The sequence below is a fragment of the Bolinopsis microptera genome, chromosome 4 (genome assembly GCF_026151205.1).
Source record: "Bolinopsis microptera isolate Bmic1 chromosome 4, MBARI_Bmic_1.0, whole genome shotgun sequence".
NCBI lineage: Eukaryota > Metazoa > Ctenophora > Tentaculata > Lobata > Bolinopsidae > Bolinopsis > Bolinopsis microptera.
Genome location: NC_087075.1, coordinates 12,965,162 through 12,991,186, shown reverse-complemented (window position 1 = coordinate 12,991,186; position 26,025 = coordinate 12,965,162). Strand labels below are relative to the sequence as shown.

The 26,025-nt window shown below is 39.5% G+C and overlaps 2 protein-coding genes across 2 annotated transcripts in view; one reads left to right on the top strand and one right to left on the bottom strand.

Annotated features, from left to right (window-relative positions):
• Positions 1-3,851: 3,851 nt before the first annotated feature.
• Positions 3,852-26,025, bottom strand: part of LOC134813915 (26S proteasome regulatory subunit 7) — a 36,833-nt gene continuing 14,659 nt past the window's right edge. Inside the window, exons 7-12 of the mRNA XM_063821847.1 lie at positions 6,367-6,448; positions 6,144-6,244; positions 5,713-5,805; positions 5,370-5,538; positions 4,427-4,526; positions 3,852-4,283 (exon numbers count right to left, since the gene is read on the bottom strand). Coding sequence (XP_063677917.1) covers positions 4,188-4,283; positions 4,427-4,526; positions 5,370-5,538; positions 5,713-5,805; positions 6,144-6,244; positions 6,367-6,448 — 641 coding nt within the window. The 3' untranslated portion in view covers positions 3,852-4,187. The remainder of the gene's footprint in view (positions 4,284-4,426; positions 4,527-5,369; positions 5,539-5,712; positions 5,806-6,143; positions 6,245-6,366; positions 6,449-26,025) is intronic.
• LOC134814275 (P2Y purinoceptor 8-like) lies at positions 12,583-15,665 on the top strand. The gene is made up of 6 exons (XM_063822358.1): positions 12,583-12,979; positions 13,226-13,358; positions 13,616-13,927; positions 14,092-14,229; positions 14,534-14,658; positions 14,999-15,665. The coding sequence occupies exons 1-6, from the start codon at positions 12,586-12,588 to the stop codon at positions 15,196-15,198; spliced, it is 1,302 nt and encodes a 433-aa protein (XP_063678428.1). The 5' UTR covers positions 12,583-12,585; the 3' UTR covers positions 15,199-15,665.

Sequence of the window (26,025 nt, the reverse complement as noted above, 5' to 3'; positions counted from 1 at the left end):
ATGCAATACAAACTAGACAATGAACCAATTATAGATTTTACTAACTTTCATGATATCTTTAAAAACAGCATTGACGAAACCTGCAAACTAGCTGTACCCAAAACCACTAAGCGCACTATCCAGAACAACCCCTAGATTACTGGCGGGATTATAGCCTCAGTAAACCACTGCCATGGACTGCATGATGACTGGGCGAAAGTCAGGAAAGTTAAGTGTAAACAAGGCGAAACTGACACAAAAGGGGGCACATGCCTGTGTTCTATCTGCTGTAATAAAAGAAACCGTTATGATGACTACATATAGAATATAGAAAGGCTCTAAAAAAGGTTCGTAAAAAGGCTGTATCTGAATATTATTCTGACAAGTTTCTTGAAACTCAGGGAAACTCCAAGAAAACCTGGGAACTGATAAATAAAATTCGTGGCAAACAGAAACGTGATATCAGACCTATATTTACCATAGACAATGAAAAGATAACTGATCGCAGAGTTATAGCTAATGAATTCAATATAAGTATTTTGTATCCCTAGCATCTAACCTTAATGCAGCCTACACAGAACTAGGAGAGATACAAATAAATCAGCTTCCAAGTTTCTGTGACTTCTTACCTAAATCGAATACAGCTAATATATATCTACATGACTGCTCACCTAATGTAACTTGCCCAAGCGATAATCATGTTATTGTATGACTCCTGTCTCCTACATTTAGGCTGTGATTAAGAGGTAAATAGGGGTGTGATAACCTAAGACTAGGAGGGTACAAAATTACGGCCACGGTCCTTTGAAGTTTCGATTGTTTAATATTTAGCTGAAAATACGACACCGATAATAGGTAAATACCGATTAAACGATTGGTATTGGTCAATATACTCACCATGTATAATCAATCTCAGCAATAATGGATACTAATCCGAACAGCCGGCCAGGTAACATAGTAATGTATCTCTTGACATATTATATTAATGATATTGAAATACGATATTTTGGGGAAATATGTTATGATCGGCCTATGCTGCTCAGAAGTAGAACCTAAATAGTCGAACAAGCCTATTAAACCAATTTCAACATTCAACAACCATGCTACTTCATAAATCAATGATTGAAAATTGAAATATCAAAATTGGACAGTGATCTTGACTTACCCTTATTATAAGGGCCTTTAAATACAATATATATATATGTACATATATTAAATCAGTTTCTGTATAAAAGCATTTAAACAATAAACCGGCGTTGACAGTTTTGAAGTTCCTGTAAAAGAGGACATTAGTTTCTAGTAACTGAACTAACTTACACAAACTCAAACAAGTCAGTCGAGTTTCTGTATTTGCTTAATAAGCTGGTAATCGTACCGTTCCCAATGTAAATGAAAAGATTCCTGACCTTCAATTTGCTGAGTAATAGATCATACGGAATTAATGAATTAAATGGTTTCAGCCCAAGATTGCTTAATTACTACAAAACACAACAGGTTCTTAGTTCTAAAACGACAACTGTTCCATGTTCTATCAAAATTGAGAAGAAACGTAACTAAAGCTCAAAAGATAGATTCTTGATATCTCTTCCGTTACGAAAATCAGCTGGTTCATAAAATTAATGAAGAAGATTCGCATACACGATTTAAAATAAAGTAGAAACGTAATCGAAAGACAAACTGAACAAATGAAGGGTTCGTCTTGAAACGAGCTATATATAAGAGTATAACGTAGCGCTCGACTCCAAATAGAATTCAAATAAAAATGCGCTCTGGTAGTTTCAACTCCCAGCAGCTGGGAGTTGGAAAACTGGAATTCACGTTACTGTCGCTGTGAGAAGCCTTATTGAGTGCGCGGCGCGGCACAGTAACGCATCGCGCTACAAGTTACAATATCAATCTCACAGAGCTCGTAGCAGTCTAAAAGTGTAGTACTACAATCTCTCAACAAAGCATTAATTGACGATGTCAATTCATCTCAGCTCGGCGCGGCACAGTAGCGCATTTCGCCGATCTAGAGAAGTCTCATTGAGTGTGCGGCGCGGCACAGTAACGCATCGCGCTACAAATATTACCTTGCACGCCAGCCCCAATGCGCGGCGCTCTTTTCTTGTAGCGCGATCAGCGCGATGCGCTACTGGGCCTCGCCGAGCTGCGATATATTGGCATCGTCAATTAACAATGGACAAGTATTTGAAATCGACTATCGCCGCGCCCGTTATATCAATATTGTATATTAAGCCTTCCACCTTCACGTTTTACGTGACGTGCTATGCCTATGGGGTCGTCCACAATTATAACGTAATACATTTTTTGGCCATTTTTATCGGGTGATACTCGTCAAATATTTGTTCCAATTATTATCAGGACCGTCGACGAGTCCAACTCGGCGCGCGTCCTGGTAGGTTGTAAACCTACAACCCCCCTCCCACTTCCGTAATCAGTTGTACACATAGCTATTGTGTCAAAATTACACTAGCGTAATCATTTGGAAACCCTCCCCCTCGGCTGATTACGTTATATGTAAATGACCCCTATTATATTTATAAACGTGAGGGCTTTTGTTAGACTTAGAGCAACTCGCTTCTTTCCGTGGAAGAAACTCGAAAAGATCCCTGCATGCCCACACAGAGATTGGTGTGCAACAAAAATTATTGTGCTGTTAAAGTGCACTTTTTTAGACTTTAAACTAAATATCTTCTTTTTCCCATCAGTCTCCATATAGTACGTTTCCAAAGGCAAAACAGGGGTAGCTTTGGTAAGAACAAAAATGTCACTTTTTTGGCTTTTTAAGGCTATTTTGTACTTTTGCCTTTTTATGTATGGTGTAAACTGTAAACAAGTGTGGACAAGTGTAGAACAACTAACAAGTGTACCCCCGTCCTAAGTATGCTCGCGTCGCATAAAGATGTTGTTTCTCTGTTCTCTTGTCTCTTACCTGGCACGCCCTGTGTCTCATATAGTTATACAATATATTGTCCTGACCATTATAGTCACATCATACGTCATGATTATGAATTGCTGCATGGAAATGTACCAAATTCTAAAGTAACTGGAGCTAATCATAATTGTCCTAAAATTCACATATCATTTGAATGGACTTATAGAGGAACGATCCACCATGTCATCCTCGGCCGCATAACACTATATATAATTATATAACAGTATAACACTGATAATTATGATTTAAGGCTACACTCTGCAATCGACTGCACTCTACAGTCGTACTAATTTTGTACCCGTTACACAATTTAGAATTAGCGTGTTAAACCTGCCTTTTAATCGTTGATGAGAATGAACTGGTCAGTAGCTCAGACAGTTTGAGCATCAGTCTACTATAACTAGGTAATATGTAGATACCGTACAGCAGTAATTACATTTGTATTTGTTCCAAATTTTGTGTATTTCTAGCTCAGTTTAGTAGAAAGGGGTCGTTCACATAATATTACGTAATCACCGAGGGGGAGGAAGGTAGTTACTAAATGATTACGCTAATGTAATTTTAACACAATAGTTAAAACTGATAAAGTAAAAGAGGGGGCATGGGGATGAGGCGGGGGTAAAAATAGGCCAAAAAGTGATACCGTAATATGCAAACGACCCCAAGGCCTAAGTTGTCATATACGTTGTATATGACCCGCCGCGCACGAGTGCACGGCTCCCCCTGTATCGTAAGAACGATACAGTTAGTGAAACGACCGTGGGGGTCACGACGTGATACAAGGCCAAAGGCTGGTTGAAGATGATCAGCAAGCTGATAAGGTCCGAAACTTCACTTTCAAAGCTTTTTCTTCTCAAAATGGTCTGGATTCTGTGGATAACACAATTATTTTCATTCAAAAGAGCTCTGGCTTAGACAAACTAAACAATTAATATCCAAACGGCAGAGCCAACAGGTATTGCATTTAGTATCAAATTAATACAAATCACATGTTGTAACTCTAGAACCAGGTCATAATGACACGTGACATCTTCTAAAACTCCTCAAAAAAAGATCTAAAATGTCGAGCAATTAATAAGGTCACACTATTCTATACTGTTGGTTCAAGGGACAAGAAGCTGACCAACTAGACATTGTAAACCAGTTACATTAACAAATACTACTAGAAAGCTCTCTCGTATATATATAAAGTGCAAGTGGTCCCATCAAATATGATATCTCTTAAATATAATTAATTATAATTAATTATAAACCAATCAATCCTCATTCCTTAATTGTATGTCATGTATTTAGGAGTGGAGGAGAATTTAGCGTAGGATTTGATGACCTTGTCCACTGCGTCTCTGAAATCTTTCTCGGTCGCAACCTGAGGTTGTGTAAAGTATGAAAAATTTGAGATTATCAGTAAAATTGCCATATTTATGTCAAATTATGTTTACTCTCAAATAAATCCTCATAGATTGGTTCAAGGTAAGACTATTAGAATAAACATAATGATAAATGTCTAACCTTTCTCCTGGACCTGATAGCGAACATGCCAGCCTCCGTACACACGCTCCTTACCTCCGCACCGGTACAGTTCGGACACAGCCTGGCTAACAGCTCAAACCTGCAAAGTTAATTAGTTAATTAGTTAATTAGTCGGTAATTTAACTTAAATTACTTATTTATTTACACAGCCTGGTTAACAGCTCAAACCTGCAAAGTTAATTAGTTAATTAGTTAAAAGTTTATTAGTTAATTAGTCGGTAATTTAACTTAAATTACTTATTTATTTACACAGCCTGGTTAACAGCTCAAACCTGCTAAGTTAATTAGTTAATCGCTTACTTAGTTAATCGCTCACTTAGTTAATTGCTTACTTAGTTAATCGCTTACTCATACTGTAAGTGTAATTACGCGGCGCCACTATCGGATCAAACTTTCAAAGTTAATGTTATAAGTAAGTTATTTACTAATAAAATAATCACTTCTACAGGCGCAGCCTTGTTATCAGTTCAAAACTTCAAAGTTGGCCGTTGTCAGCGCAAGTTGACTTTTAATTTACATCTAAACCGCGTTAAGTCTCGCTGCGTTACAACAGGCGTTACAACAGGCTCGCTGCGTTACAACAGGCGTTACAACAGGCGTTACAACAGGCTCGCTGTGTTACAACAGGTGTTACAACAGGCTCGCTGCGTTACAATATTGGGAATATTACAACACGTGTATCGGTTACACTGTAAAAAAGATAATTCTGACGCGGTTTAGTCGACAACACAATTTCATGGCAGTAATGAACTGTTTAGTGCTTATTTTCCTTACACCGCCTTGAACTAACGCTTATACTTTCATAACATAATGAGGAAAAAGATCCTCTGGTGCCTAATTTTTGCTCAAATATCCACGATTATTTTTAATTGATAAAATGTCTTGTCTACTGGGGAATTTAATTTGTCTGGTCAGTTCTCACCTGATATCACGCTCACAGCTCATAGATCTGGCGTGTATCTTAAAGATGTGAGCTCGTCCCTCCAAGTCAGGCAAGCCAAACTCCACTCTCCTGTCCAGTCGACCTGGTCTAGTGAGGGCTGGATCCAGTGTGTCTGGTCTGTTTGTGGCCATCAACACTTTGATGTTTCCTGGACAATTGTTTATGTTCAGTTCTTCGGTTGTAATCGAGAATAGGTCGTTAAAATTAATAAAACAGCTCCTTGGATATTTGCGATTTTAGTGTCGCAAGGTTTACACAGAGACCCTATCCTATCTCATTTCTCAAGGACAACAATAGATTTTAATCCCTTCCAAAACTTTACCTCTAGGGTCGAAACCGTCAAGCTGGTTGATAAGCTCCAGCATAGTTCTCTGTACCTCATTGTCACCGCCGGCACCGTCATCAAATCGAGCTCCTAAATAAACCAAATAGTTATTTTACGAAATGTTAAGTTATGTAAATATAAATGTTATTTAACAAAATATTAAGGTACGTAAATATATATCTATATTATGTTATTTGACAGAATATTTAAAATACCAAAAAGCAGTAGACAACGTCAGTGTCTGGTCAGTAAACTAAAATTTAACACTGCAAAATGTCTTCCACTCCGCCACTGTTCGGCTAAATACCAAAATACTTCAAATATTTATAAAAAAATAAAATTTATCAAAATATGTCCTATACTATACTGTTGGTAAATAAACCAAAAACATTTTTTAAATAACAAAATAAATTGTATAGTTTACCCACCTCCAACAGCGTCGATCTCATCGAAGAAGATAAGACAAGCTTTCTTTGTCCGGGCCATCTCAAATATCTCACGTACCATCCTAGCGCCCTCTCCAACGTACCTGAATACACAATAATCAGCATTCACAGATTATTAAAATTGACAAGAATTTGAACCGGTGGGAATGACAAGTTTCCAAGTTTAAATGCACGTGCATTGCGCAGTGACGAAGGTTAAACTCACTTCTGTACAAGCTCGGAGCCGATTACTCTGATGAAGCACGCATCTGTCCTGTTTGCTACTGCTCGAGCACACAACGTCTTACCTGACGTGGTGTTGTTGTTAAGAAATAGTTATTTTACATTTTATAATTAAAAAGATATAAATGCAACCTGCCAAAACCAGTGGTGCCCGGAATTTTTCAACTCGCATTACGAGGATAAAGAACAAGTTTTAAGTTAACTGTTTTGTAGATTTTGACATTTGAGACACAGTATGAAATATGTTTTATATACTGTTTTGAGGGTATTCACAATTGAGTAATCAAAACGAGAATTGCTACGCGATATTTTTATGTTTTTACATTATCTGGCTTCGCGAAATCACAATAATTCGTGACTGAAACTTGGAATTTTGAGCCATGAAGTATCGAACTAAGTTAAACACCGGGCCAAATCGAGGAGGAGACAAATTCTCGAGTAACGAACATATTTCATGACGAAGTATTTATTATGCTACAATAAAGTATAGATAAGTTACTTAGTACTATGAGAGCTATGTCTTAAATAAACAACGACAATTTAACATTCTCCTTTACGTGGAATGTTTTATTATATAATACATAGTGCTTCACCAAAGATTGTTTCTTTTGCTTCTTAAATGGAATTCACGTCAAAGGGGCGGGAGAAATAGCGGATAATATCAGGGAACTATTAGTTTTAACATGCCAACTCGCCAAGATGCCAGCTGAGACAAGATTCAAAGCCGATTTGATTTGCATTTACATTTTACAAGTGTCAAGTTAGAGATATGTTTTATTGCTGTTTCTATAAAACGTTAATAGATTGTACAATGTACATGGTGTATTGGTAGTGTCATGGTGACAGAATGGCTCAACGCTCTAATACAAATTAGAACGAAATCTAAGTAAACAATTGGCAAGGTCTTTAAACTTTGAAGAGACCCTGAAATCAGGGTAAATAGTTTCTTGACATATTGTGGCAGTAAGCACAGGTAAGGCTGTTAACGCGATAGTTTTAACATTTAAACAATTTACACCCGCATTCATGGGAGGTTGCTATGGAAACGTTGATTCCAGAACAGGCTTGTTTGCTAACTTGTTAAATTTGTTGTTCCAGGCTGATGCAGAGTGATCATCTTCATTTCAAGACTTGTTGAGTTACTTAAAGTTAGACCGCGCTAGTCTCATTTGATGAAGTCACTCAGAACATGTAATTACAGGTAAAGTCTTATCAGTATTTTACTGTACGACTTACCCGTACTTAACTTTATTAGCTAACCAACCCTCCTCTTCTTCTTTAACAAATCCGTGTCCAAGAAACCGAAATTTGACACATGTTGTTACTATGGTTACACATGTTGTTACTATGGTTACTGTTGTTGTTGACACATATTGAGGCCAGGCCAGTCTTATATCCTTGTTTTTAGCACATACCTTGTTAGATAACTGCAGTTATAACATAAGTTACTATTATGTTACATATTTGCCACTATTATGTTACATATTTGCCACGTTCCTGAATGCTTGAAATTGTTGAGGTTGTTTAAGACAACGTTGAGATTTTTAAACAACTGTACAGATATAATCGAGATATACACGTTTGTGGTAGACCACACTCTCCAGTTTCGATCAATAGACGTTTATCACGGTAATTATAATTCCTTCCAGCACTTTCTTTGAACTTATCTAAGATATAATGATTAATGAACAATCCACTATTTGCAACACTTCTTAGAGTACGGAAGATATGTCTTTAAATGAGGAATATATCTGGTTACTATGGTTACTGTTGTTGTTGGTTACTATGGTTACTGTTGTTGTTGGTTACTATGGTTACTGTTGTTGTTGGTTACTATGGTTACTGTTGTTGTTGGTTACTATGGTTACTGTTGTTGTTGTTACCAACAAAATCAAGGATTAATACCACGTGTCAAAACAAATATGGTTAACCTCCACAGCAGTAACCATAGTAACCAGATATACAATATCCATATCAATAAATTGTGAAGATATGACCATCTGATGCCATATTATTAACAAATTTGGGACTTTAAATTTGACAGGAAAATATTTGTAACACCTGTAGGGACGTATTGTTACTATATTAAAGTCACTGTTGTGACGGTACATTCGAACTAGACAGAAACAAAGTGTGAAGGGCCTGAACGGAGCCCCTTGGTTTCAGTTCCTTATTTAACACTGCCGTACAGCAAGGACATCCACCGGGTTCTCCAAGGATGGGCACATAGCTCACTCCACAAGATGCCTCTGTCAAATGTTGCTTATATACCAAGGATCTACAGGAAATATTTCCTTGTAAGTTTAGAGGGCGATCTGTGAACAGACAACTACCTCATTCCCAACTATAGGAACCAGAATTCCTATACTATCCCAACGAGCTACACCAAGCATAGTTTTTAATAAAACAAGTTGTCCCAGTTTGGTTATCATGTTCATTTTTAACAGTGAGAGATTGTAAATGTTAAAATACTTTCTATGGCTTACCTAATACCTATGCTGCGCGAGTTGTCATAAACTAGCACGGGTATTTGTTAAGTTGTGTAATAACTAACTAACACGGGGTAACTAACCTTAGTTTAACCTTAATAATACTACAGTCTACAACATCTTAATGCTGCCATAACAGTACAGTAAGCTTGTTGCATGCAAACGCCACATTTCATACTTTACCATTCTTAACAATATCACAATGTATGTAGTAACGAAGTAGTTACACGAAATATTGCAGATAATTATAACAGATTCTTAACTTTACTACTTCTCAATTCCTCCCTCTTAAATTTCGATACAAGTTTGTACTTCAAAGGCTTGTTGCTAATTTTCTCCCTTTCGTTCACATCACGTATTCTACAATGTTTAATTTGTAGAGGAAGAATTTGGAAGCTCCTAGACACCATAATATAGTTCAGTGTTCTTTCCAACTGTAGTTTTTGTGGCGTTTATAACTAACAATGCTTCTTATCGTAAGCTCTAGAGTCTAGACGGCGCATAAATATACAGCATATTTTACATTTATTCCCTTTATTACAGTGTTTGATTTATTATTATGAGCCATGATATTTTATTTGTGTCATAGCATTCCTTTCTACAGCTGAAAAGTGATGAGAGAGAAGCAGGAGAAGTCTTAGGAATATAATTTTGACACGCAGATCTAGTGACTCATTTCAGTCAACTCTTGGTTGATTTGATCAGTTTACCGTTTCATAATTTATAGTTGTCACAGTAGTCAGTAGAGATAGTAACCTTGGTTACACATGTTACAGTCGTCAGTAGAGATAGTAACCATGGTTACATATGTTACAGTCGTCAGTAGAGATAGAAACCTTGGTTACACATGTTACAGTCGTCAGTAGAGATAGTAACCTTGGTTACACATGTTACAGTCGTCAGTAGAGATAGTAACCATGGTTACATATGTTACAGTCGTCAGTAGAGATAGTAACCTTGGTTACATATGTTACAGTCGTCAGTAGAGATAGTAACCATGGTTACACATGTTACAGTCGTCAGTAGAGATAGTAACCTTGGTTACACATGTTACAGTCGTCAGTAGAGATAGTAACCATGGTTACATATGTTACAGTCGTCAGTAGAGATAGTAACCTTGGTTACACATGTTACAGTCGTCAGAAGAGATAGTAACCATGGTAATACACATGTTACAGTCGTCAGTAGAGATAGTAACCATGTCAGTAACCACGTCAGTAGAGATAGTAACCATGGCCATGGTTACACATGTTACAGTGTCAGTAGAGATAGTAACCATGGTTACACATTTTACAGTCGTCAGTAGAGATAGTAACCATGGTTACACATGTTACAGTGTCAGTAGAGATAGTAACCATGGTTACACATGTTACAGTGTCAGTAGAGATAGTAACCATGGTTACACATGTTACAGTCGTTAGTAGAGTTTTCACACGCTAGCCTTGATTTATTCATTTAACTGGGAGAAAGGAAGGAATCAATGCATATTTAGGATAAATGAAGTCATTTACAACTAAGGTCTATTCTAGATGACTTGAGGATTTAAACATGGGTTAAAAAAGTATTATAAATATTTCCCAATGGGTTTCTCCCTCGCATTGAACGCACAACTTTAACAACATACATATATATATATTTCAATTGGGCACTCAGTGACTGAGCTATTAAGGCCAACGTTTGCACACTGACTTTTGGCCCACCCTGTATATAATATATCAATAATACTACATAATATGCACTATATTGTTACAGTTAGTCAGGTAGTTGTTACTAGTATCACACTAATATGCACTATATTGTTACAGTTAGTCAGGTAGTTGTTACTAGTATCACACTTCAAACTATCTGAGAATATGTCACACTAATTTCCTAAACTAGCTGTCGGGAGATTGTAAGGTTTTACACTGGATAAGGTTGCGATACGTTACAATATGTGTCGGTAACACGACTCCTGTCCGACAGCGACATCTGTCCGACAGCGACATCTGTCCGAATCAGGGTACCAGAAAAAAACGACAACAATCTGTCCGAAATTGTGACCTGATTTCAATACGACACATTTCCAATTAGAGACATGATCTAAACTGTTACTTGCTAAATTGTATACGTAACATGTCCAATTTGAGATATGATCTGAGCCATAGTTTACTACCACAGTTTATTTTCATTTGATGTCGATAAATTGAACAATAGTTTCAATGTTATTTGAATGTTATAAATTAATTCAATATAATACAATATCACAGAATCAAATCTAAAGCATAGTCAAATTTCCGATAGCTTTAAGGAAATCCATAGGGTTGCTGTAGTTGTCGTAATCATCTACAATTCTCTGAAGTTGTCGATCATAACGGATCCATTTGGGTGCACGTGGCTCAGGTAGTTCCCGCCCGTCTCTCTTGGTTTTCTTCACGTCTGTAAGGGCTTGTTCTGCTTTAAGGCAATCAAGGAACTTCCAAATTGTGGGCTTCGAGCAGGACAGCATTGAATGGAATCCGTGATGCCAACCTTCTGCGATGTTGGATGAGCGAGGAATCCTCATCTGTGCAGCTTCGTGTTGATTCCACATGTAGGGAGCGAAGTTAGGATTGGTGGTTGGTGAGTGTGGTCAGGAGTAAGAGTGATCAGTTGTTTGTCCACGGTACGGATGCGGGCTCTGCAACCCTTTCGGAAATCCGAACATTTCCAGTAGGAGGTGTCGTCTCTTCGCTTGTCGAAGACGTATCTGAAGCCATTTAGGACAGGGTTGTCCGAGCCTTGTTTGCGTCCAGGGATAAACTGAAGATTGGTTGTCATTGTGGATTGCGATAAGTGATCTACATACTGCTGTCCTATATGTACTCATGTCCTGTGATGTGATCGACAGCTTGTTAGGGTACGGCTAGCACGATCCTGTTCTCAACTAGTCGATCACGTATCGATGGATCAGATCTTAAGCGATCACATCAGCTTTAGAACGTCACGAGATTACCTGTGAGCTTGTGAAATTCAAATACGAATGTGAACCGAAATTACAATATGATCCAAATTTCGGACAGATGTCGCCAAAAACGACTCCTGTCCGACAGCGACATCTGTCCGAAATCCCTAATTCAGCTTTCGGACAGATGTCGCTGTCGGACAGATGTCGCCCAATCTATGTGTCACGATACGTTACAATATGTGTTTCGTTTGCTGTGTGGTACTGTTAGTGCGTAGTAATAACTTGCCGTGCGACGGACTGTTGAGGCGTACACTTTTTGTTTCGTGAATTTGTAATGTATCGTTTTTTGTTGTTTTACACAGTTGTTTACGGTGAACTGTTTTGGGTTAAATAGATATCAGTTCTTTTATTTGGAACAATGGGATTACTAAAAGTAGTACGTGAAGTTAGTAACCATGGTTGCACGTCATGATATCGTACGTGGAGTTAGTAACCATGGTTACACAAGATATCGTATGTGGAGTTAGTAACCATGGTTACACATGATATCGTATGTGGAGTTAGTAACCATGGTTACACATGATATTGTATGTGGAGTTGGTGGATCACATCTAATTTGTATTTATAATGCTTTTGGACACGAAGGGAAACACACAAGCAACGTAAGGCTTGAAATCTTCGTAAAACTAAATCATTAGTGCCTCAAATTATTTATTATATAGTAGCGTTGAAAGTATTAAAATAATTTGTATTTATTTTGTAACTAACATTATAACACCCTAGCAGCAACATGGCTACAAGCGAGCAGCTACTAGTTACCATAGTTACACTACTAGTTACCACAGCTACAAGCGAGCAGCTAACAACAACACACAGTTTCACATCACCAACAAGCTCTGCTTCGTATAAACCTCCAGACAAAATAATCCTATTCGCGAATACTCCTGCACCAGAGCCTGGGTTATTCATCAATCCTGGTAATATCTACGACATTGATACAATAACGAGCACTGAGATGCTGAGTACTAAGATGTCTAAGACAGTGATGGTTAACAACACTACCCTGAGTGAGGAGGGTCCGGAGAACATGGTGGAAACTATGATAACTGGAGATGGGTTTAGTGGGCCGGCTGATGTTGCTTTGGGGTGCTTGGTGATTGTGATGTGTGTCGTCGCTCTGACAGGTGAATTGTAGGATATTTTGGAATTAATATAAGTTATAGAAGTTATACCTATTTAAAGTTATTTTAATAACATCCTTTAATCAGCTCTATTTTATAAGCAAAATGCCTTAGCATGTATATCCTCTATATCAACTGAACAAGATCTGAATATAGGGAGTACTTAGTATCTTGGTCTTAGTAACAACTTTTTATTCTTCGTACCATAGCAACCCCCTGTGTTACCATAGCAACCACATTTTCTCTTAGGCAACACCTGGTCGATGGCGTACTTCATGGAGAAGAAGAAGAAGTCAATACATTCCCTCATGTACAGCTTTATGAGCATCATCGACATCACCTCCTCCCTCATATCAATCCCTGTCATTGTCACACTCTTCAGGTTTATAATAGTATATTACCATTACATTAATTAATTATTAGTTAATTAATTAATATAATGGTATATTACCATTATATTAATTAATTATTAATTAATTAATTATAATAGTATACTACCATTATATTAATTAATTATTAATTAATTATAATAGTATATAACCATTAAGCTTCAAAATTTAATTGAATATTATTTATTCAGATGTATATTCATTGTCTGATAAATTGGTGATAAACAATAAAATTATCTTTTCTCTTCAGTTCCCGTGTTCCTGTGATGTTTGGTAACGGAGCCTTCTGTCTCATCTGGACTGTCCTGTTTTACTACCTTCTCAGGATTTCAATCTTCCTGGTTCTTCTCATCAGTGTGACTAGGACAATGGGAATGACTTTCCCAGTACACCGAGTGAAAAGAAGTGCTGTGATTTTATCACTAGGGGTTTACAGTGCTTTTATCCTTATCATCGATATTATTTATCTTGCAACTGGCTTGTTGGAGATGAGGTATAGAAAAGAGGATACTTTCTGTGAAATGTTTGAACCAGCAGGCGCACAAAACCATGGACCGGGCAGGTTTTAAACAATTAATTAATTTTAAATTAATTTTTCTAAAGATGCCGGATAACTATAAAATTTTAAATTCTAAAGCTATTCAAAAATATTACTATATAAGATAAGTACTGGACATTGTAGGGAGTATTGATGGTGCGTGGTGTAACCGTGGCGGAATTCTTCAGGTTTTACACGATTCTTCTGAAGCTAGAGCTGATTGTCCCGTCAATTCTCGTTCTTGTTAGTTTTATTGTTGCTACAGTGCTGCTTTTCAAACAGATGGAGGGCCGGAGGAAGATGTTGAAGGATGATACAGAGTTGAGGTTCGACCATAGTTACACAAATAGTTACCATAGTTACCCAAATAGTTACCATATTTAGTAGTTACACAAATAGTTACCATAGTTACACAAATAGTTACCATAGTTAGTGGTTACACAAATTAGTTACCATAGTTACACAAATAGTTACCACAGTTACACTACTAGTTACCATAGTTACACTACTAGTTACCATAGTTACACTACTAGTTACTATAGTTACACTATTAGAAACCATAGTTGCAACTATAAGTTGTTGCAACTTGTTGGTAAAGTGCTTTTCTTTGCTCATTTACAAAAATTCTAGGTTCGCAACCGTCACAGTGGCTCTCTTCACTGCAACATTCCTTATCTGTAATCTGCCATGTTTCTGTATTCAACTCATCTACTTCACATCTCTATTCCATCCGGATGTGCAGAGAAACGTCAGAGGTACTGTTTATTTACATTTTTTAACTTTTGATATACCTTATTGGATGATATGCCTTACAACCTGTTTTCAATAAATTAAAGTATTATTCGATTATTGTTAAGACTATTCTGTAGTTACCATAGTTACACAGCTTTCATATTTAGTAAATAAACCTAGGAGAGTTTTTCAAACAAATAACTAAATTGTGTTTCTCGACCGGTCTAACCGAACCCAATAAAAATTACGCCATAAAGTAGCTTTCCAAGGCTAAGTTAACCAGTATCATTATAAGAATCATTAACTAACACTATGTGTGATTAATAATAATCAATCATCTCCAGTTTAACCAATTAACCGCAGGTAACGAGGGTTTCAAATATTACGCGCATCTGATCACAGTGTTCCTCCTCCCCCTCCTCAACTCTTCACTAAACCCCTGTCTGTATCTCACGAGGATGCCGCAGTACAGAACCTGGAGCTCCAGTCGGTCTATTGAGATCAGGATTAAAGGAAAAAGATGGACTTTACTATCAGCTAAATCCCAGTCCTCCGTGGCGTGAATACGATGTTACCATAGTTACACTACTAGTTACCATAGTTACACGGTCATGAATACGATTATACGATGTTGTCACATTGAAACGTTGAATAATTCCTTTCCTGATAAGAGCCTTTTCCTTGTCGCATCAAACGGGATCAATAGAAATTTACCCAAGATAACGACGCAATTAAGAAGCAATTAGTTTACAATTAATATGGCCGAGGCAAAGAGCAGTCATTCAGGGTATTGCTAGAGTCGGAAATTGGAAAAACTTATGAAAAATTCCTTTTTTTTATTAGTGCATGCTATCAAAGACGTAAAATCTTTTGTAAACTTATGATACACTCACCTACAGCAACCAACCTATGATAAATGAACAACTCAAAAACACTTCCCATATTATGTTCAACTAAAGCCATTTCTTTTCAACATATAATTGATTATCTGCCAAGTTCGTTAATAACATTGATTTTATAGTTAAAACGTGAGATTTGTGTTTCAAATTTACTCAAACGAAAATTTGATGTGAAAGTTAATTGAACTTCAAAGTAAACAATGAAATAAGCAAAGTGCAGGCTATTTTAAGTCTTTTCAGAAAGGCACGAAGAACCATTAAAGTGTAGCCGAATGTTCGGTGTAGAATGTATAGTTATTTTTTCACTTTTGTTCCCCTCACTTTCTGCGTCATCCCTCAGGAAAATTTCCAATTAGGTCTATGCCTAATTAGTAATTACACCTGTTAATAACAAGTTGTTATACATATATTATGATCTAAATATTTGTGAAGAAGCTCAAGCTTCTATTCTTCCTCCAATCAGATCAGAGCCTGAAGGTTACCCTGGTTACCCTGACCGAGCACCTGGAACAACTATATCAAGAGACCTTCAAGTGCTGTAAATACAATAGCATTACGGAAATAGGCCGGTTTGTACTCATGCCATGTCCCCAAACACCCCAACTGTAATAGTTAATTATGTGACTGTAAACTGACACCTCCCTCTCCCACAGCTCTGGTGACGTCATAGTCACGTGACCACTGTCTCTCAGACGAACAGCTTCATGAACCCCAAACTAATTCTATAATGTCCCACCTGGTTGCAGTGCACTGCAGTGGTAGGCTCGATTATGAGTCAACAGCTCCTCTGCATTATACAGTATAAACTTTCTACAGTTTGGTCACCTTTTGTGTCCCCGCAGTGAGAAATCAGTGGCGTTACCAGTGCGTTACCAGTGCGTTACCAGTGCGTTACCAGTGGTAACCAGTGGTAACCAGTGCAGTGGTAACCAGTGGTAACCAGTGTTTATTAGTGGTAACCAGTGGTAACCAGTGGCGTAACCATTTGGCATATTAGATTTCATATATGCTAACTTCTTATGCGTTCTAAAAATTCTAGATGTAAACAGTTCCTTCTGATATTTTATCTACATAAGCGAATTGTGACCTTCAATAACACCTGTTACTCTTAGAGTCTTAGTAATGTTTGAAGTTTGATTTCTCCCCGCAAATTACTTGTGAGAGTATGCTACCAGGGATTCCTTCGGGAACATGTAAGATTATATCCAAAGTTTGTTCGCCAATGGGGTGTGTCTGGAAGTCAAAGATCTTCAAGGTGGGTGCTACTTGTGATGAACTCTAGAAGGATGGGGTGGTAATACTCGGTCTGGCCGTCTGGAAGCCCATAGAACTCCAGTTCAGAAACCGAGTAAGGAGGTGCGGCTACTGATGAGAAGCCTCCTTAAAGTTTATTTGGGTTAGAAACGACATCTGGGTCCCTACCCTCGCACAAGATTATTCTCAATTTTCTTGTTGTGTTACACAACTATACTTCTGTATACTTCAGTGATTGGGCTGATGACTCCAGTGAAAGGGCTGGTCACTCTAGTGAAAGTGCTGGTGACGATGAGAAAGACCATAAACCAGGGATTCCTTCGGGAGCATGTAAGATTATATCCAAAGTTTGTTCGCCAATGGGGTGTGTCTGGGTGTCAAAGATCTTCAAGGTGGGTGCTACTTGTGATGAACTCTAGAAGGATGGGGTGGTAATACTCGGTCTGGCCGTCTGGAAGCCCATAGAATTCCAGTTCAGAAACCGAGTAAGGAGGTGCGGCTACTGATGAGAAGCCTCCTTAAAGTTTATTCGGGTTAGAAACGACATCTGGGTCCCTACCCTCGCACAAGATTATTCTCAATTTTCTTGTTGTGTTACACAACTACATTTTTCAAAACCGGGGTTTATAGCATGGTTGTCAATACGAGTAAAGGGGCGTAACAATCAACTTTTCATATTTTTGCGACAGAATCCTCTGATAAGTAGTAACAGTATGCTATCTGCACAGTTACAATAAATAGTAACCATAGTTACACTACTAGTTACCATAGTTACACCTGCACAGTTACAATTCTCAAATTTAATATGCAATATGCTAAAAAAAAGTTTGCGCAGTGTTTTGACTTCCCTCTGCACACAGCATATATAATACTGGCAAATTACTAGTTAATCTTTCCACCAGGAAACATTTTATTAAACTGTGTGAAAACAGACCTGTCAGAAACTTACTTTATTTAGAAGCCGCCAATGTGCTCCTTCATAAATTTACCAATGTTAATTTGTTGTAGTTTGCTGCTTAAGTTTCCACTTACTGGTAGCCTTTTGCAATCGAGTTTGTTACTGTCACCAACGTGTAGCCAATATTTGCCGAAATTAGTTACATAAGCCACGTTTTAGCTATTTTAGACCCCTCCCCAGTTAATGCCCGTCCCTTACTGCCTCCAATTTTAGCTATTTTAGACCCCTCCCCTCCCCCGTTACTGTCCGTCCCTTACTGCCTCCAATTTTAGACCCCTCCCCCGTTACTGACCGTCCCTTACTGCCTCCAATTTTAGCTATTTTAGACCCCTCCCCCGTTACTCCCGTCCCTTAATGCCTCCAATTTTAGTTATTTTAGACCCCTCCCCCGTTACTGTCCGTCCCTTACTGCCTCCAATTTTAGTTATTTTAGACCCGTCCCTTACTGCATCCAATTTTAGACCCCTCCCCCATTACTGTCCGTCCCTTACTGCCTCAAATTTTAGTTATTTTAGACCCCTACCCCGTTACTGTCCGTCCCTTACTGCCTCCAATTTTAGCTATTTTAGACCCCTCCCCCGTTACTCCCGTCCCTTACTGCCTCCAATTTTAGTTATTTTAGACCCCTCCCCCGTTACTGTCCGTCCCTTACTGCCTCCAATTTTAGTTATTTAAGACCCCTCCCCCGTAATTACTGTCCGTCCCTTACTGCCTCCAATTTTAGCTATTTTAGACCCCTCCCCCGTTACTGTCCGTCCCTTACTGCCTCCAATTTTAGCTATTTTAGACCCCTCCCCCGTTACTCCCGTCCCTTACTGCCTCCAATTTTAGTTATTTTAGACCCCTCCCCCGTTACTGGTCGTCCCTTACTGTATCCAATTTTAGACCCCTCCCCCGTTACTGTCCGTCCCTTACTGCCTCCAATTTTAGCTATTTTAGACCCCTCCCCCGTTACTGTCCGTCCCTTACTGCCTCCAATTTTAGCTATTTTAGACCCCTCCCCCGTTACTTCCGTCCCTTACTGCCTCCAATTTTAGTTATTTTAGACCCGTCCCTTACTGCATCCAATTTTAGACCCCTCCCCCATTACTGTCCGTCCCTTACTGCCTCAAATTTTAGTTATTTTAGACCCCTACCCCGTTACTGTCCGTCCCTTACTGCCTCCAATTTTAGCTATTTTAGACCCCTCCCCCGTTACTCCCGTCCCTTACTGCCTCCAATTTTAGTTATTTTAGACCCCTCCCCCGTTACTGTCCGTCCCTTACTGCCTCCAATTTTAGTTATTTAAGACCCCTCCCCCGTAATTACTGTCCGTCCCTTACTGCCTCCAATTTTAGCTATTTTAGACCCCTCCCCCGTTACTGTCCGTCCCTTACTGCCTCCAATTTTAGCTATTTTAGACCCCTCCCCCGTTACTGTCCGTCCCTTACTGCCTCCAATTTTAGCTATTTTAGACCCCTCCCCCGTTACTTCCGTCCCTTACTGCCTCCAATTTTAGTTATTTTAGACCCCTCCCCCGTTACTGGTCGTCCCTTACGATTGTAGGACTGAATCCCTACCGGACGGAATCACTACCACCCAAATATCACTACTGGTAGTGATTCAGTCCGGTAGTGATTCAGTCCTGAAATATACCTCAATCCCTACCAGTTGATCTTAGTTCACTAGTCTAATATCATGACGTGATCTGAGCCGGTGCTCTCATGGAGTGCTTGCTATGGGGCCTGTCAGACATGTGATCCACAGACTTACGTACGCAACGAGGAGCCCTAACGAGAACTGGTTCGGATCAAGTCATCCATAATGACCTGCTATACGACAATACAGTGATGTGAACCGTCCTTCACATGCTCGGTATCTCAATCAGCTAGCGGGAATAATAAATAAACCCGCAACGCCTGTGTTTATCTTGTACCACTATGTCTTCCTCATCCATCGAGTTTATTCCTGGCAGAAAGAAAGGCAGCCACAACGTCCTCTACGATGGTCACCTCTACCACCTTAACAGAAAGAGGGAAGACAAGACCTACTGGAAGTGCAACAAGTGCAAGTCCCGCCTGATCCTTGTCCAGGACACCTTCTGTTCTGCTACCCCTCATGACCACGAATCTCAACCAGCAGAAATTGCAGCCCACCGCTCCAAGTCTAAAATGAAGACCCTTGCAGCTACTACTGAGAACTCAACTAAGCAGATTGTTGCAGACTCTGTCGCTGGACTATCCTTCGAAGCCAACACCAGAAGATCTATCCTCCTTGGTACTGCAGTGATGTGGACCAGGCGTGGCGGCTTCTCAAACCTTCTCTTCCTGCTGAGATGACTGCCTTCGCAAGATACTTTGAGTCGACATGGATCGGAACCACCTCCACCCCTCCTCTCTTCAGGCACGACTCCTGGAATCACCACGAAGCGTCCCAGATGTTACTACCTCGCTCCAGCAACATCGCAGAGGGTTGGAACAGCGGCTTCGCCTCCTTGGTCAACTGTCACAACCCTTCCATCTGGAAGTTCTTAGAGTGCATCAAGAGGGAGCAGGCTTTGACAGACATGAAGATCACCAACATCCTCACCAGAAGACCCTTCAAGAGAGCAGCAAAGTGGGAGAAGTTTGACCTGGAGATGCAACGTATTGTTGATGATTATGATAACTTTGGGGATGTTACCGAGTTTCTGAAAGCTGTTGGATCTAAGATTTTGGGTTAATGCTTTAATGTTTACTTATTATTGTGTGATTTAAATTACTGTATCAGTATATTATCTATTATTCTTTGACCAAATTTCTGCATAGTCAATTATCACGAAAAATCTAATAATAATTAACAAAAAATAAAATAATTAACTAATGAAATACGAACAATTATGCCTTTATTGCAAAGTTCAGTAGGGATCACATCAAAGTGGTTAGGTTTAGATATTAGCGGTAGTGATTCAGTTGAGGTATATTCAGTCCTAAAATATACCTCAATCCCTACCAATAGTGATTGGTAGTGATTCAGTCCGTTAGGGATTCAGTCATGTAGTGATTCGGTCCGTTCACCGCCTCCAATTTTAGTTATTTTAGACCCCTCCCCCGTTACTGTCCGTCCCTTACTGCCTCCAATTTTAGACCCCTCCCCCGTTACTGGCCGTCCCTCACTGCCTCCAATTTTAGCTATTTTAGACCCCTCCCCCGTTACTGTCCGTCCCTTACTGCCTCCAATTTTAGCTATTTTAGACCCCTCCCCCGTTACTGTCCGTCCCTTACTGCCTCCAATTTTAGTTATTTTAGACCCCTCCCCCGTTACTGGCCGTCCCTTACTGCCTCCAATTTTAGCTATTTTAGACCCCTCCCCCGTTACTGTCCGTCCCTTACTGCCTCCAATTTTAGCTATTTTAGACCCCTCCCCCGTTACTGGCCGTCCCTTACTGCCTCCAATTTTAGCTATTTTAGACCCCTCCCCCGTTACTCCCGTCCCTTACTGCCTCCAATTTTAGTTATTTTAGACCCCTCCCCCGTTACTGGTCGTCCCTTACTGCCTCCAATTTTAGTTATTTTAGACCCCTCCCCCGTTACTGTCCGTCCCTTACTGCATCCAATTTTAGACCTCTCCCCCGTTACTGGCCGTCCCTTACTGCCTCTAATTTTAGCTATTTTAGACCCCTCCCCCGTTATTGTCCGTCCCTTACTGCCTCCAATTTTAGTTATTTAAGACCCCTCCCCCGTAATTACTGTCCGTCCCTTACTGCATCCAATTTTAGACCCCTCCCCCGTTACTGTCCGTCCCTTACTGCCTCCAATGTTAGCTATTTTAGACCCCTCCCCCGTTACTGTCCGTCCCTTACTGCCTCCAATTTTAGCTATTTTAGACCCCTCCCCCGTTACTCCCGTCCCTTACTGCCTCCAATTTTAGTTATTTTAGACCGATCCCCGTTTCTGGTCGTCCCTTACTGCCTCCAATTTTAGTTATTTTAGACCCCTCCCCCGTTACTGTCCGTCCCTTACTGCCTCCAATTTTAGACCCCTCCCCCGTTACTGGCCGTCCCTTACTGCCTCCAATTTTAGCTATTTTAGACCCCTCCCCCGTTACTGTCCGTCCCTTACTGCCTCCAATTTTAGCTATTTTAGACCCCTCCCCCGTTACTGTCCGTCCCTTACTGCCTCCAATTTTAGTTATTTTAGACCCCTCCCCCGTTACTGGCCGTCCCTTACTGCCTCCAATTTTAGCTATTTTAGACCCCTCCCCCGTTACTGTCCGTCCCTAACTGCCTCCAATTTTAGCTCTTTTAGACCCCTCCCCCGTTACTGGCCGTCCCTTACTGCCTCCAATTTTAGCTATTTTAGACCCCTCCCCCATTACTCCTTGTATCACGTGGTGACCCCCACTGTCGGTTCACTATATAATAGTATCGTCTTCGACAATACAGGGGGAGCCGCGCACTTCGTGCGCGGCGGGTCATACAACGCAGTGATGCACGCCGGTTCATTTTTCGCCAACCGGCGGCGGCGTGCCCAAAATGGCCCGGCGTGGCGGCGTTCGGCGGCGTGGAACATAATTTTGTCAAAATTTAGGTTTGAATTTCCAGGCCCACAAAAATTGTGGCGTACGTGCGTGCATGAAATAATGATGTAATAAGTGTGGTTTTTACAATTATATTTGGTGGTTTTTACAATTATATTTAAGAAAAATCAAATTCCTAACATTGTCGTTGGACAATTTGGATCTCCTAAAGTTCAAAATCAACCCCGACTGGCTTCATACTCTTTCTATTTCCTTTCACGCCACGCCGACTTTTAGACCTCTCCCCCGTTACTGGCCGTCCCTTACTGCCTCTAATTTTAGCTATTTTAGACCCCTCCCCCGTTACTGTCCGTCCCTTACTGCCTCCAATTTTAGTGCCAGTAAAAAAACTCCAGCTCTCTAGTTAGGTGGAACGTAAATAACCAGATAGAATTTGAGGATGATTTAAGCAGTACAAAGAAGAAGTTTAACAACACTTGCTACTTCGTAATCTGCATTTAGATAAAAAACTGGCTCCGAATTGGCACTCTAACTAATACATTAAACATCACCTGCTCTTTTTACACTTATAATATTACAACACCGCGTGACCACCTTATAAGGAGTGTAGCATTAGTTTAGTATGTAACACATGGCATAGTATAACTTTGGGACATTACTCTATGCAGTTTTAATTGGTTCAGATCTTATTTTGATAGTTTGATAATTGATACAGCAGATCTTTAGCGGTTAGAAATCATGTTTACTGCTTTACTGTTTTATAAATTGGAATCTACCATTATAAACAATGTATATTATGAAGGAGTATATTTATTAAACATACACTTGTGTCCAGGTATCCTCTTCACTCGACGGCAATATACTCCTTCATAATATAAATGATATCTTTCTCTGGTTTTAAACAGTGCACTTTTCTAACGTTTCATGTGGTGTAATTGAAACTAAACCATTAGGAAAATTCGTTTTCGTATCATAAACTAAGCACATAGTATGTATAATGTATGTTTATTCATTATATATTCAATTCGATTCAATTTATATAAACAGAAATTACACTCACTTTAATTATCTGATTGCAATATTTAGTGATCTATATTTTGGCCCCCGATATTACACACCTGATGAATAGTACTCTCCCCCACTATCTATGTGTGCTTATTGTTGAGTTGAGTTATCGAATGAATTTGTCTGGTGACATTTTTTATATTAAAAAAATCCTTTGAGTACTATCTTCTATTTACATTTTGGTCGCAGCTATTTAGTTATTAATAGTGCAGTGCATACATTTGTTGTTAAGTTTATATTTTGTTGAGTTGAGTAATGGAATAATTTGACTAGTGACATCCTTTGTTTCTTTTTGTTCATTATCCCTTTCTCGTGTAGTCTCAATCTTATCCACTTGTAGTCTAAATCTATTTATATGTTTAACCCTTATATTAGGTAAAAGTATTTATGCAATAATTCAGACACCCACCTGTGCTTTTAACTCGCTTATTATTAGACTAACTAACTAGTAGTAGTTATAACTTATATATATATATATATATTATATATATATATACTAGAAAGCCCGTGGTCACAGGGAGGAAGGTAATAGTATTATTTGGGTCACTGTGTGGGTCACTGTGTGGGTCACTGTGTGGGTCACTGTGAGGGTCACTGTGTGGGTCACTGCGTGGGTCACTGTGTGGGTCACTGTGAGGGTCACTGTGTGGGTCACTGTGTGGGTCACTGTGTGGGTCACTGTGTGGGTCACTGTGTGGGTCACTGTAAGGGTCACTGTGTGGGTCACTGTGTGGGTCACTGTGTGAGTCACTGTGTGGGTCACTGTGTGGGTCACTGTGTGGGTCACTGCGTGGGTCACTGTGTGGGTCACTGTGTGAGTCACTGTGTGGGTCACTGTAAGGGTCACTGTGTGGGTCACTGTGTGGGTCACTGTGTGGGTCACTGTGTGGGTCACTGTGTGGGTCACTGTGTGGGTCACTGTGTGGGTCACTGTGTGGGTCACATGTCCATGCGAATCCCCATGTTTCACAACACAATATCTGCAGTAAGAATAATATGTATGTGGAATGTGGATCTCTCAGGTAAGACCCATATTCATTATTCACGTACCGTCAAAGCAAGTCATTGAGCATTAGCAAGCGCGACCCTAATTTAAATTATCATCATAATTATCATCATAATTATCCAGCGTAATTACCCTTTTTATACAGAGGATAATAGGCGGCTAGCAGGACGACCAATTTATAATTATGTATCCAGATGAATTCTAGTAATTATCATTTTATAATCAAGTAATTAACACGCAAGCTTGAAGCACCGTGTGAAATTAGAGAAGCTGACATTGGGGAACCGGTCAATAAGCCTATGTACGTGTATGAGACCAGGATTCATGAATTATTTTCTTACCCCATGCCTGAGCCCCTAAATTCATTAATGACCACGATTATGCAGCTGTATTACAGGTGTGCATGCCGGTTTAGTTTTCGTCACCGGCGGCGCCGTGTATAAAACGGCACCGGTTTTTTCTGAGAGCGTTTTGTGATCAATCTTCTAAGGCATTTCTTTTGGGGAACTAGGTGCTGGTTTTTTATCTAGCAATCTGTTTTTTCTGAGACATGCAGTATGCACTAGTCTGTACAGTCTTAAGTCAGTCTTGTAGGGAATATCTTAAATTCCAAGTTTGGCATTCTCTGTAAACCTAATATATTTCATTTTGGCTTGGTGTGGTCAGGAGTCTGCTTGCAATATAACTTAAACTCATGAAAATAATTATTTACATAATTATCTACATAATTATCTACATAAATATAAGGTGTTAATTGTTTAAGTGCCCTCGTTCAACTCAGTACCCACAAAAACATGCGTCATTGGGGCCGGGGGGATATAAGTAATAAGTATACTTTTATTATATAGTGTATGCTATTGTTAAGAGATAAATACTTCACGTCATTTTCACTATACTACTACTAGCTTATTAGCCCATCTTGGTCTCCAACATTAGGAATTTAATCGCTACACAATATGATGGGTTTCGCGTTGGATAAAAGATCTGCGTAGGGCCCTATTATATCTGTACAAAGGATAATTAGCTATGTGCTTATAGTCTGTAGTTGTTTCTCCTCTATAATAATATTTGTCTCACACATGACAGCAATGTGTTGATATGTTACTTTGTTGTAATATTATATGGTATATTAGTATAAATATATATGGTATTTTAGAGATATCTTAGTTTTAGTATAACGTTTACGGGACGTAGAATTTAGTATGTGTTTCCGGGTATTATATAATAACCAATGTTTTTATATGTTCGTATTTGGGAGTTACACATTTTGAGTGTAAGTCGGTTGGCTGGCAGAACTACTGTCAGACTAACTGTCTGTAACGAGCCGTCCGCTCACTTTGCACCTGACTTACAGCCAGGCCTGTGGTTGGTCCTCGCGACCACAGGATGACTGTCAGTGGAGTGCTCAGCGTCTAGACAGTGTCTAGACGCTAGTGCAGGCTGGCTGCGTTAGGCCGACACGCGTTGTGGCGTGACGTAAGTTTTGGGAGCATACCCGGAGAGCCGGATGTGGAGAGCTCACTTCTTAGTTGCCCCTTAATCATTTTAAGGGATTCGAATTGACGGTAGCCAGTCTTACTGAGCACTACCATTTGTGATTAGACACGTCGTGTGATCTATTAGTCACGTCAATTGTTTGGAGCGAACACTTGGAAGTTTTATCTGTTGAAGTTCACTTTGTATTACTTTTCCATTTAATTAATTATCCTTT

What these genes read in the sequence shown, in the direction of transcription:
- LOC134814275 (XM_063822358.1), top strand. Translation starts at nt 12,586, where the DNA reads ATGGCTACAAGCGAGCAGCTACTAGTTACCATAGTTACACTACTAGTT. An exon ending in GTGTGTCGTCGCTCTGACAG is followed by an intron (nt 12,980 to 13,225) that starts GTGAATTGTAGG and finishes ATTTTCTCTTAG; the next exon opens with GCAACACCTGGTCGATGGCG. An exon ending in GTCATTGTCACACTCTTCAG is followed by an intron (nt 13,359 to 13,615) that starts GTTTATAATAGT and finishes TTTTCTCTTCAG; the next exon opens with TTCCCGTGTTCCTGTGATGT.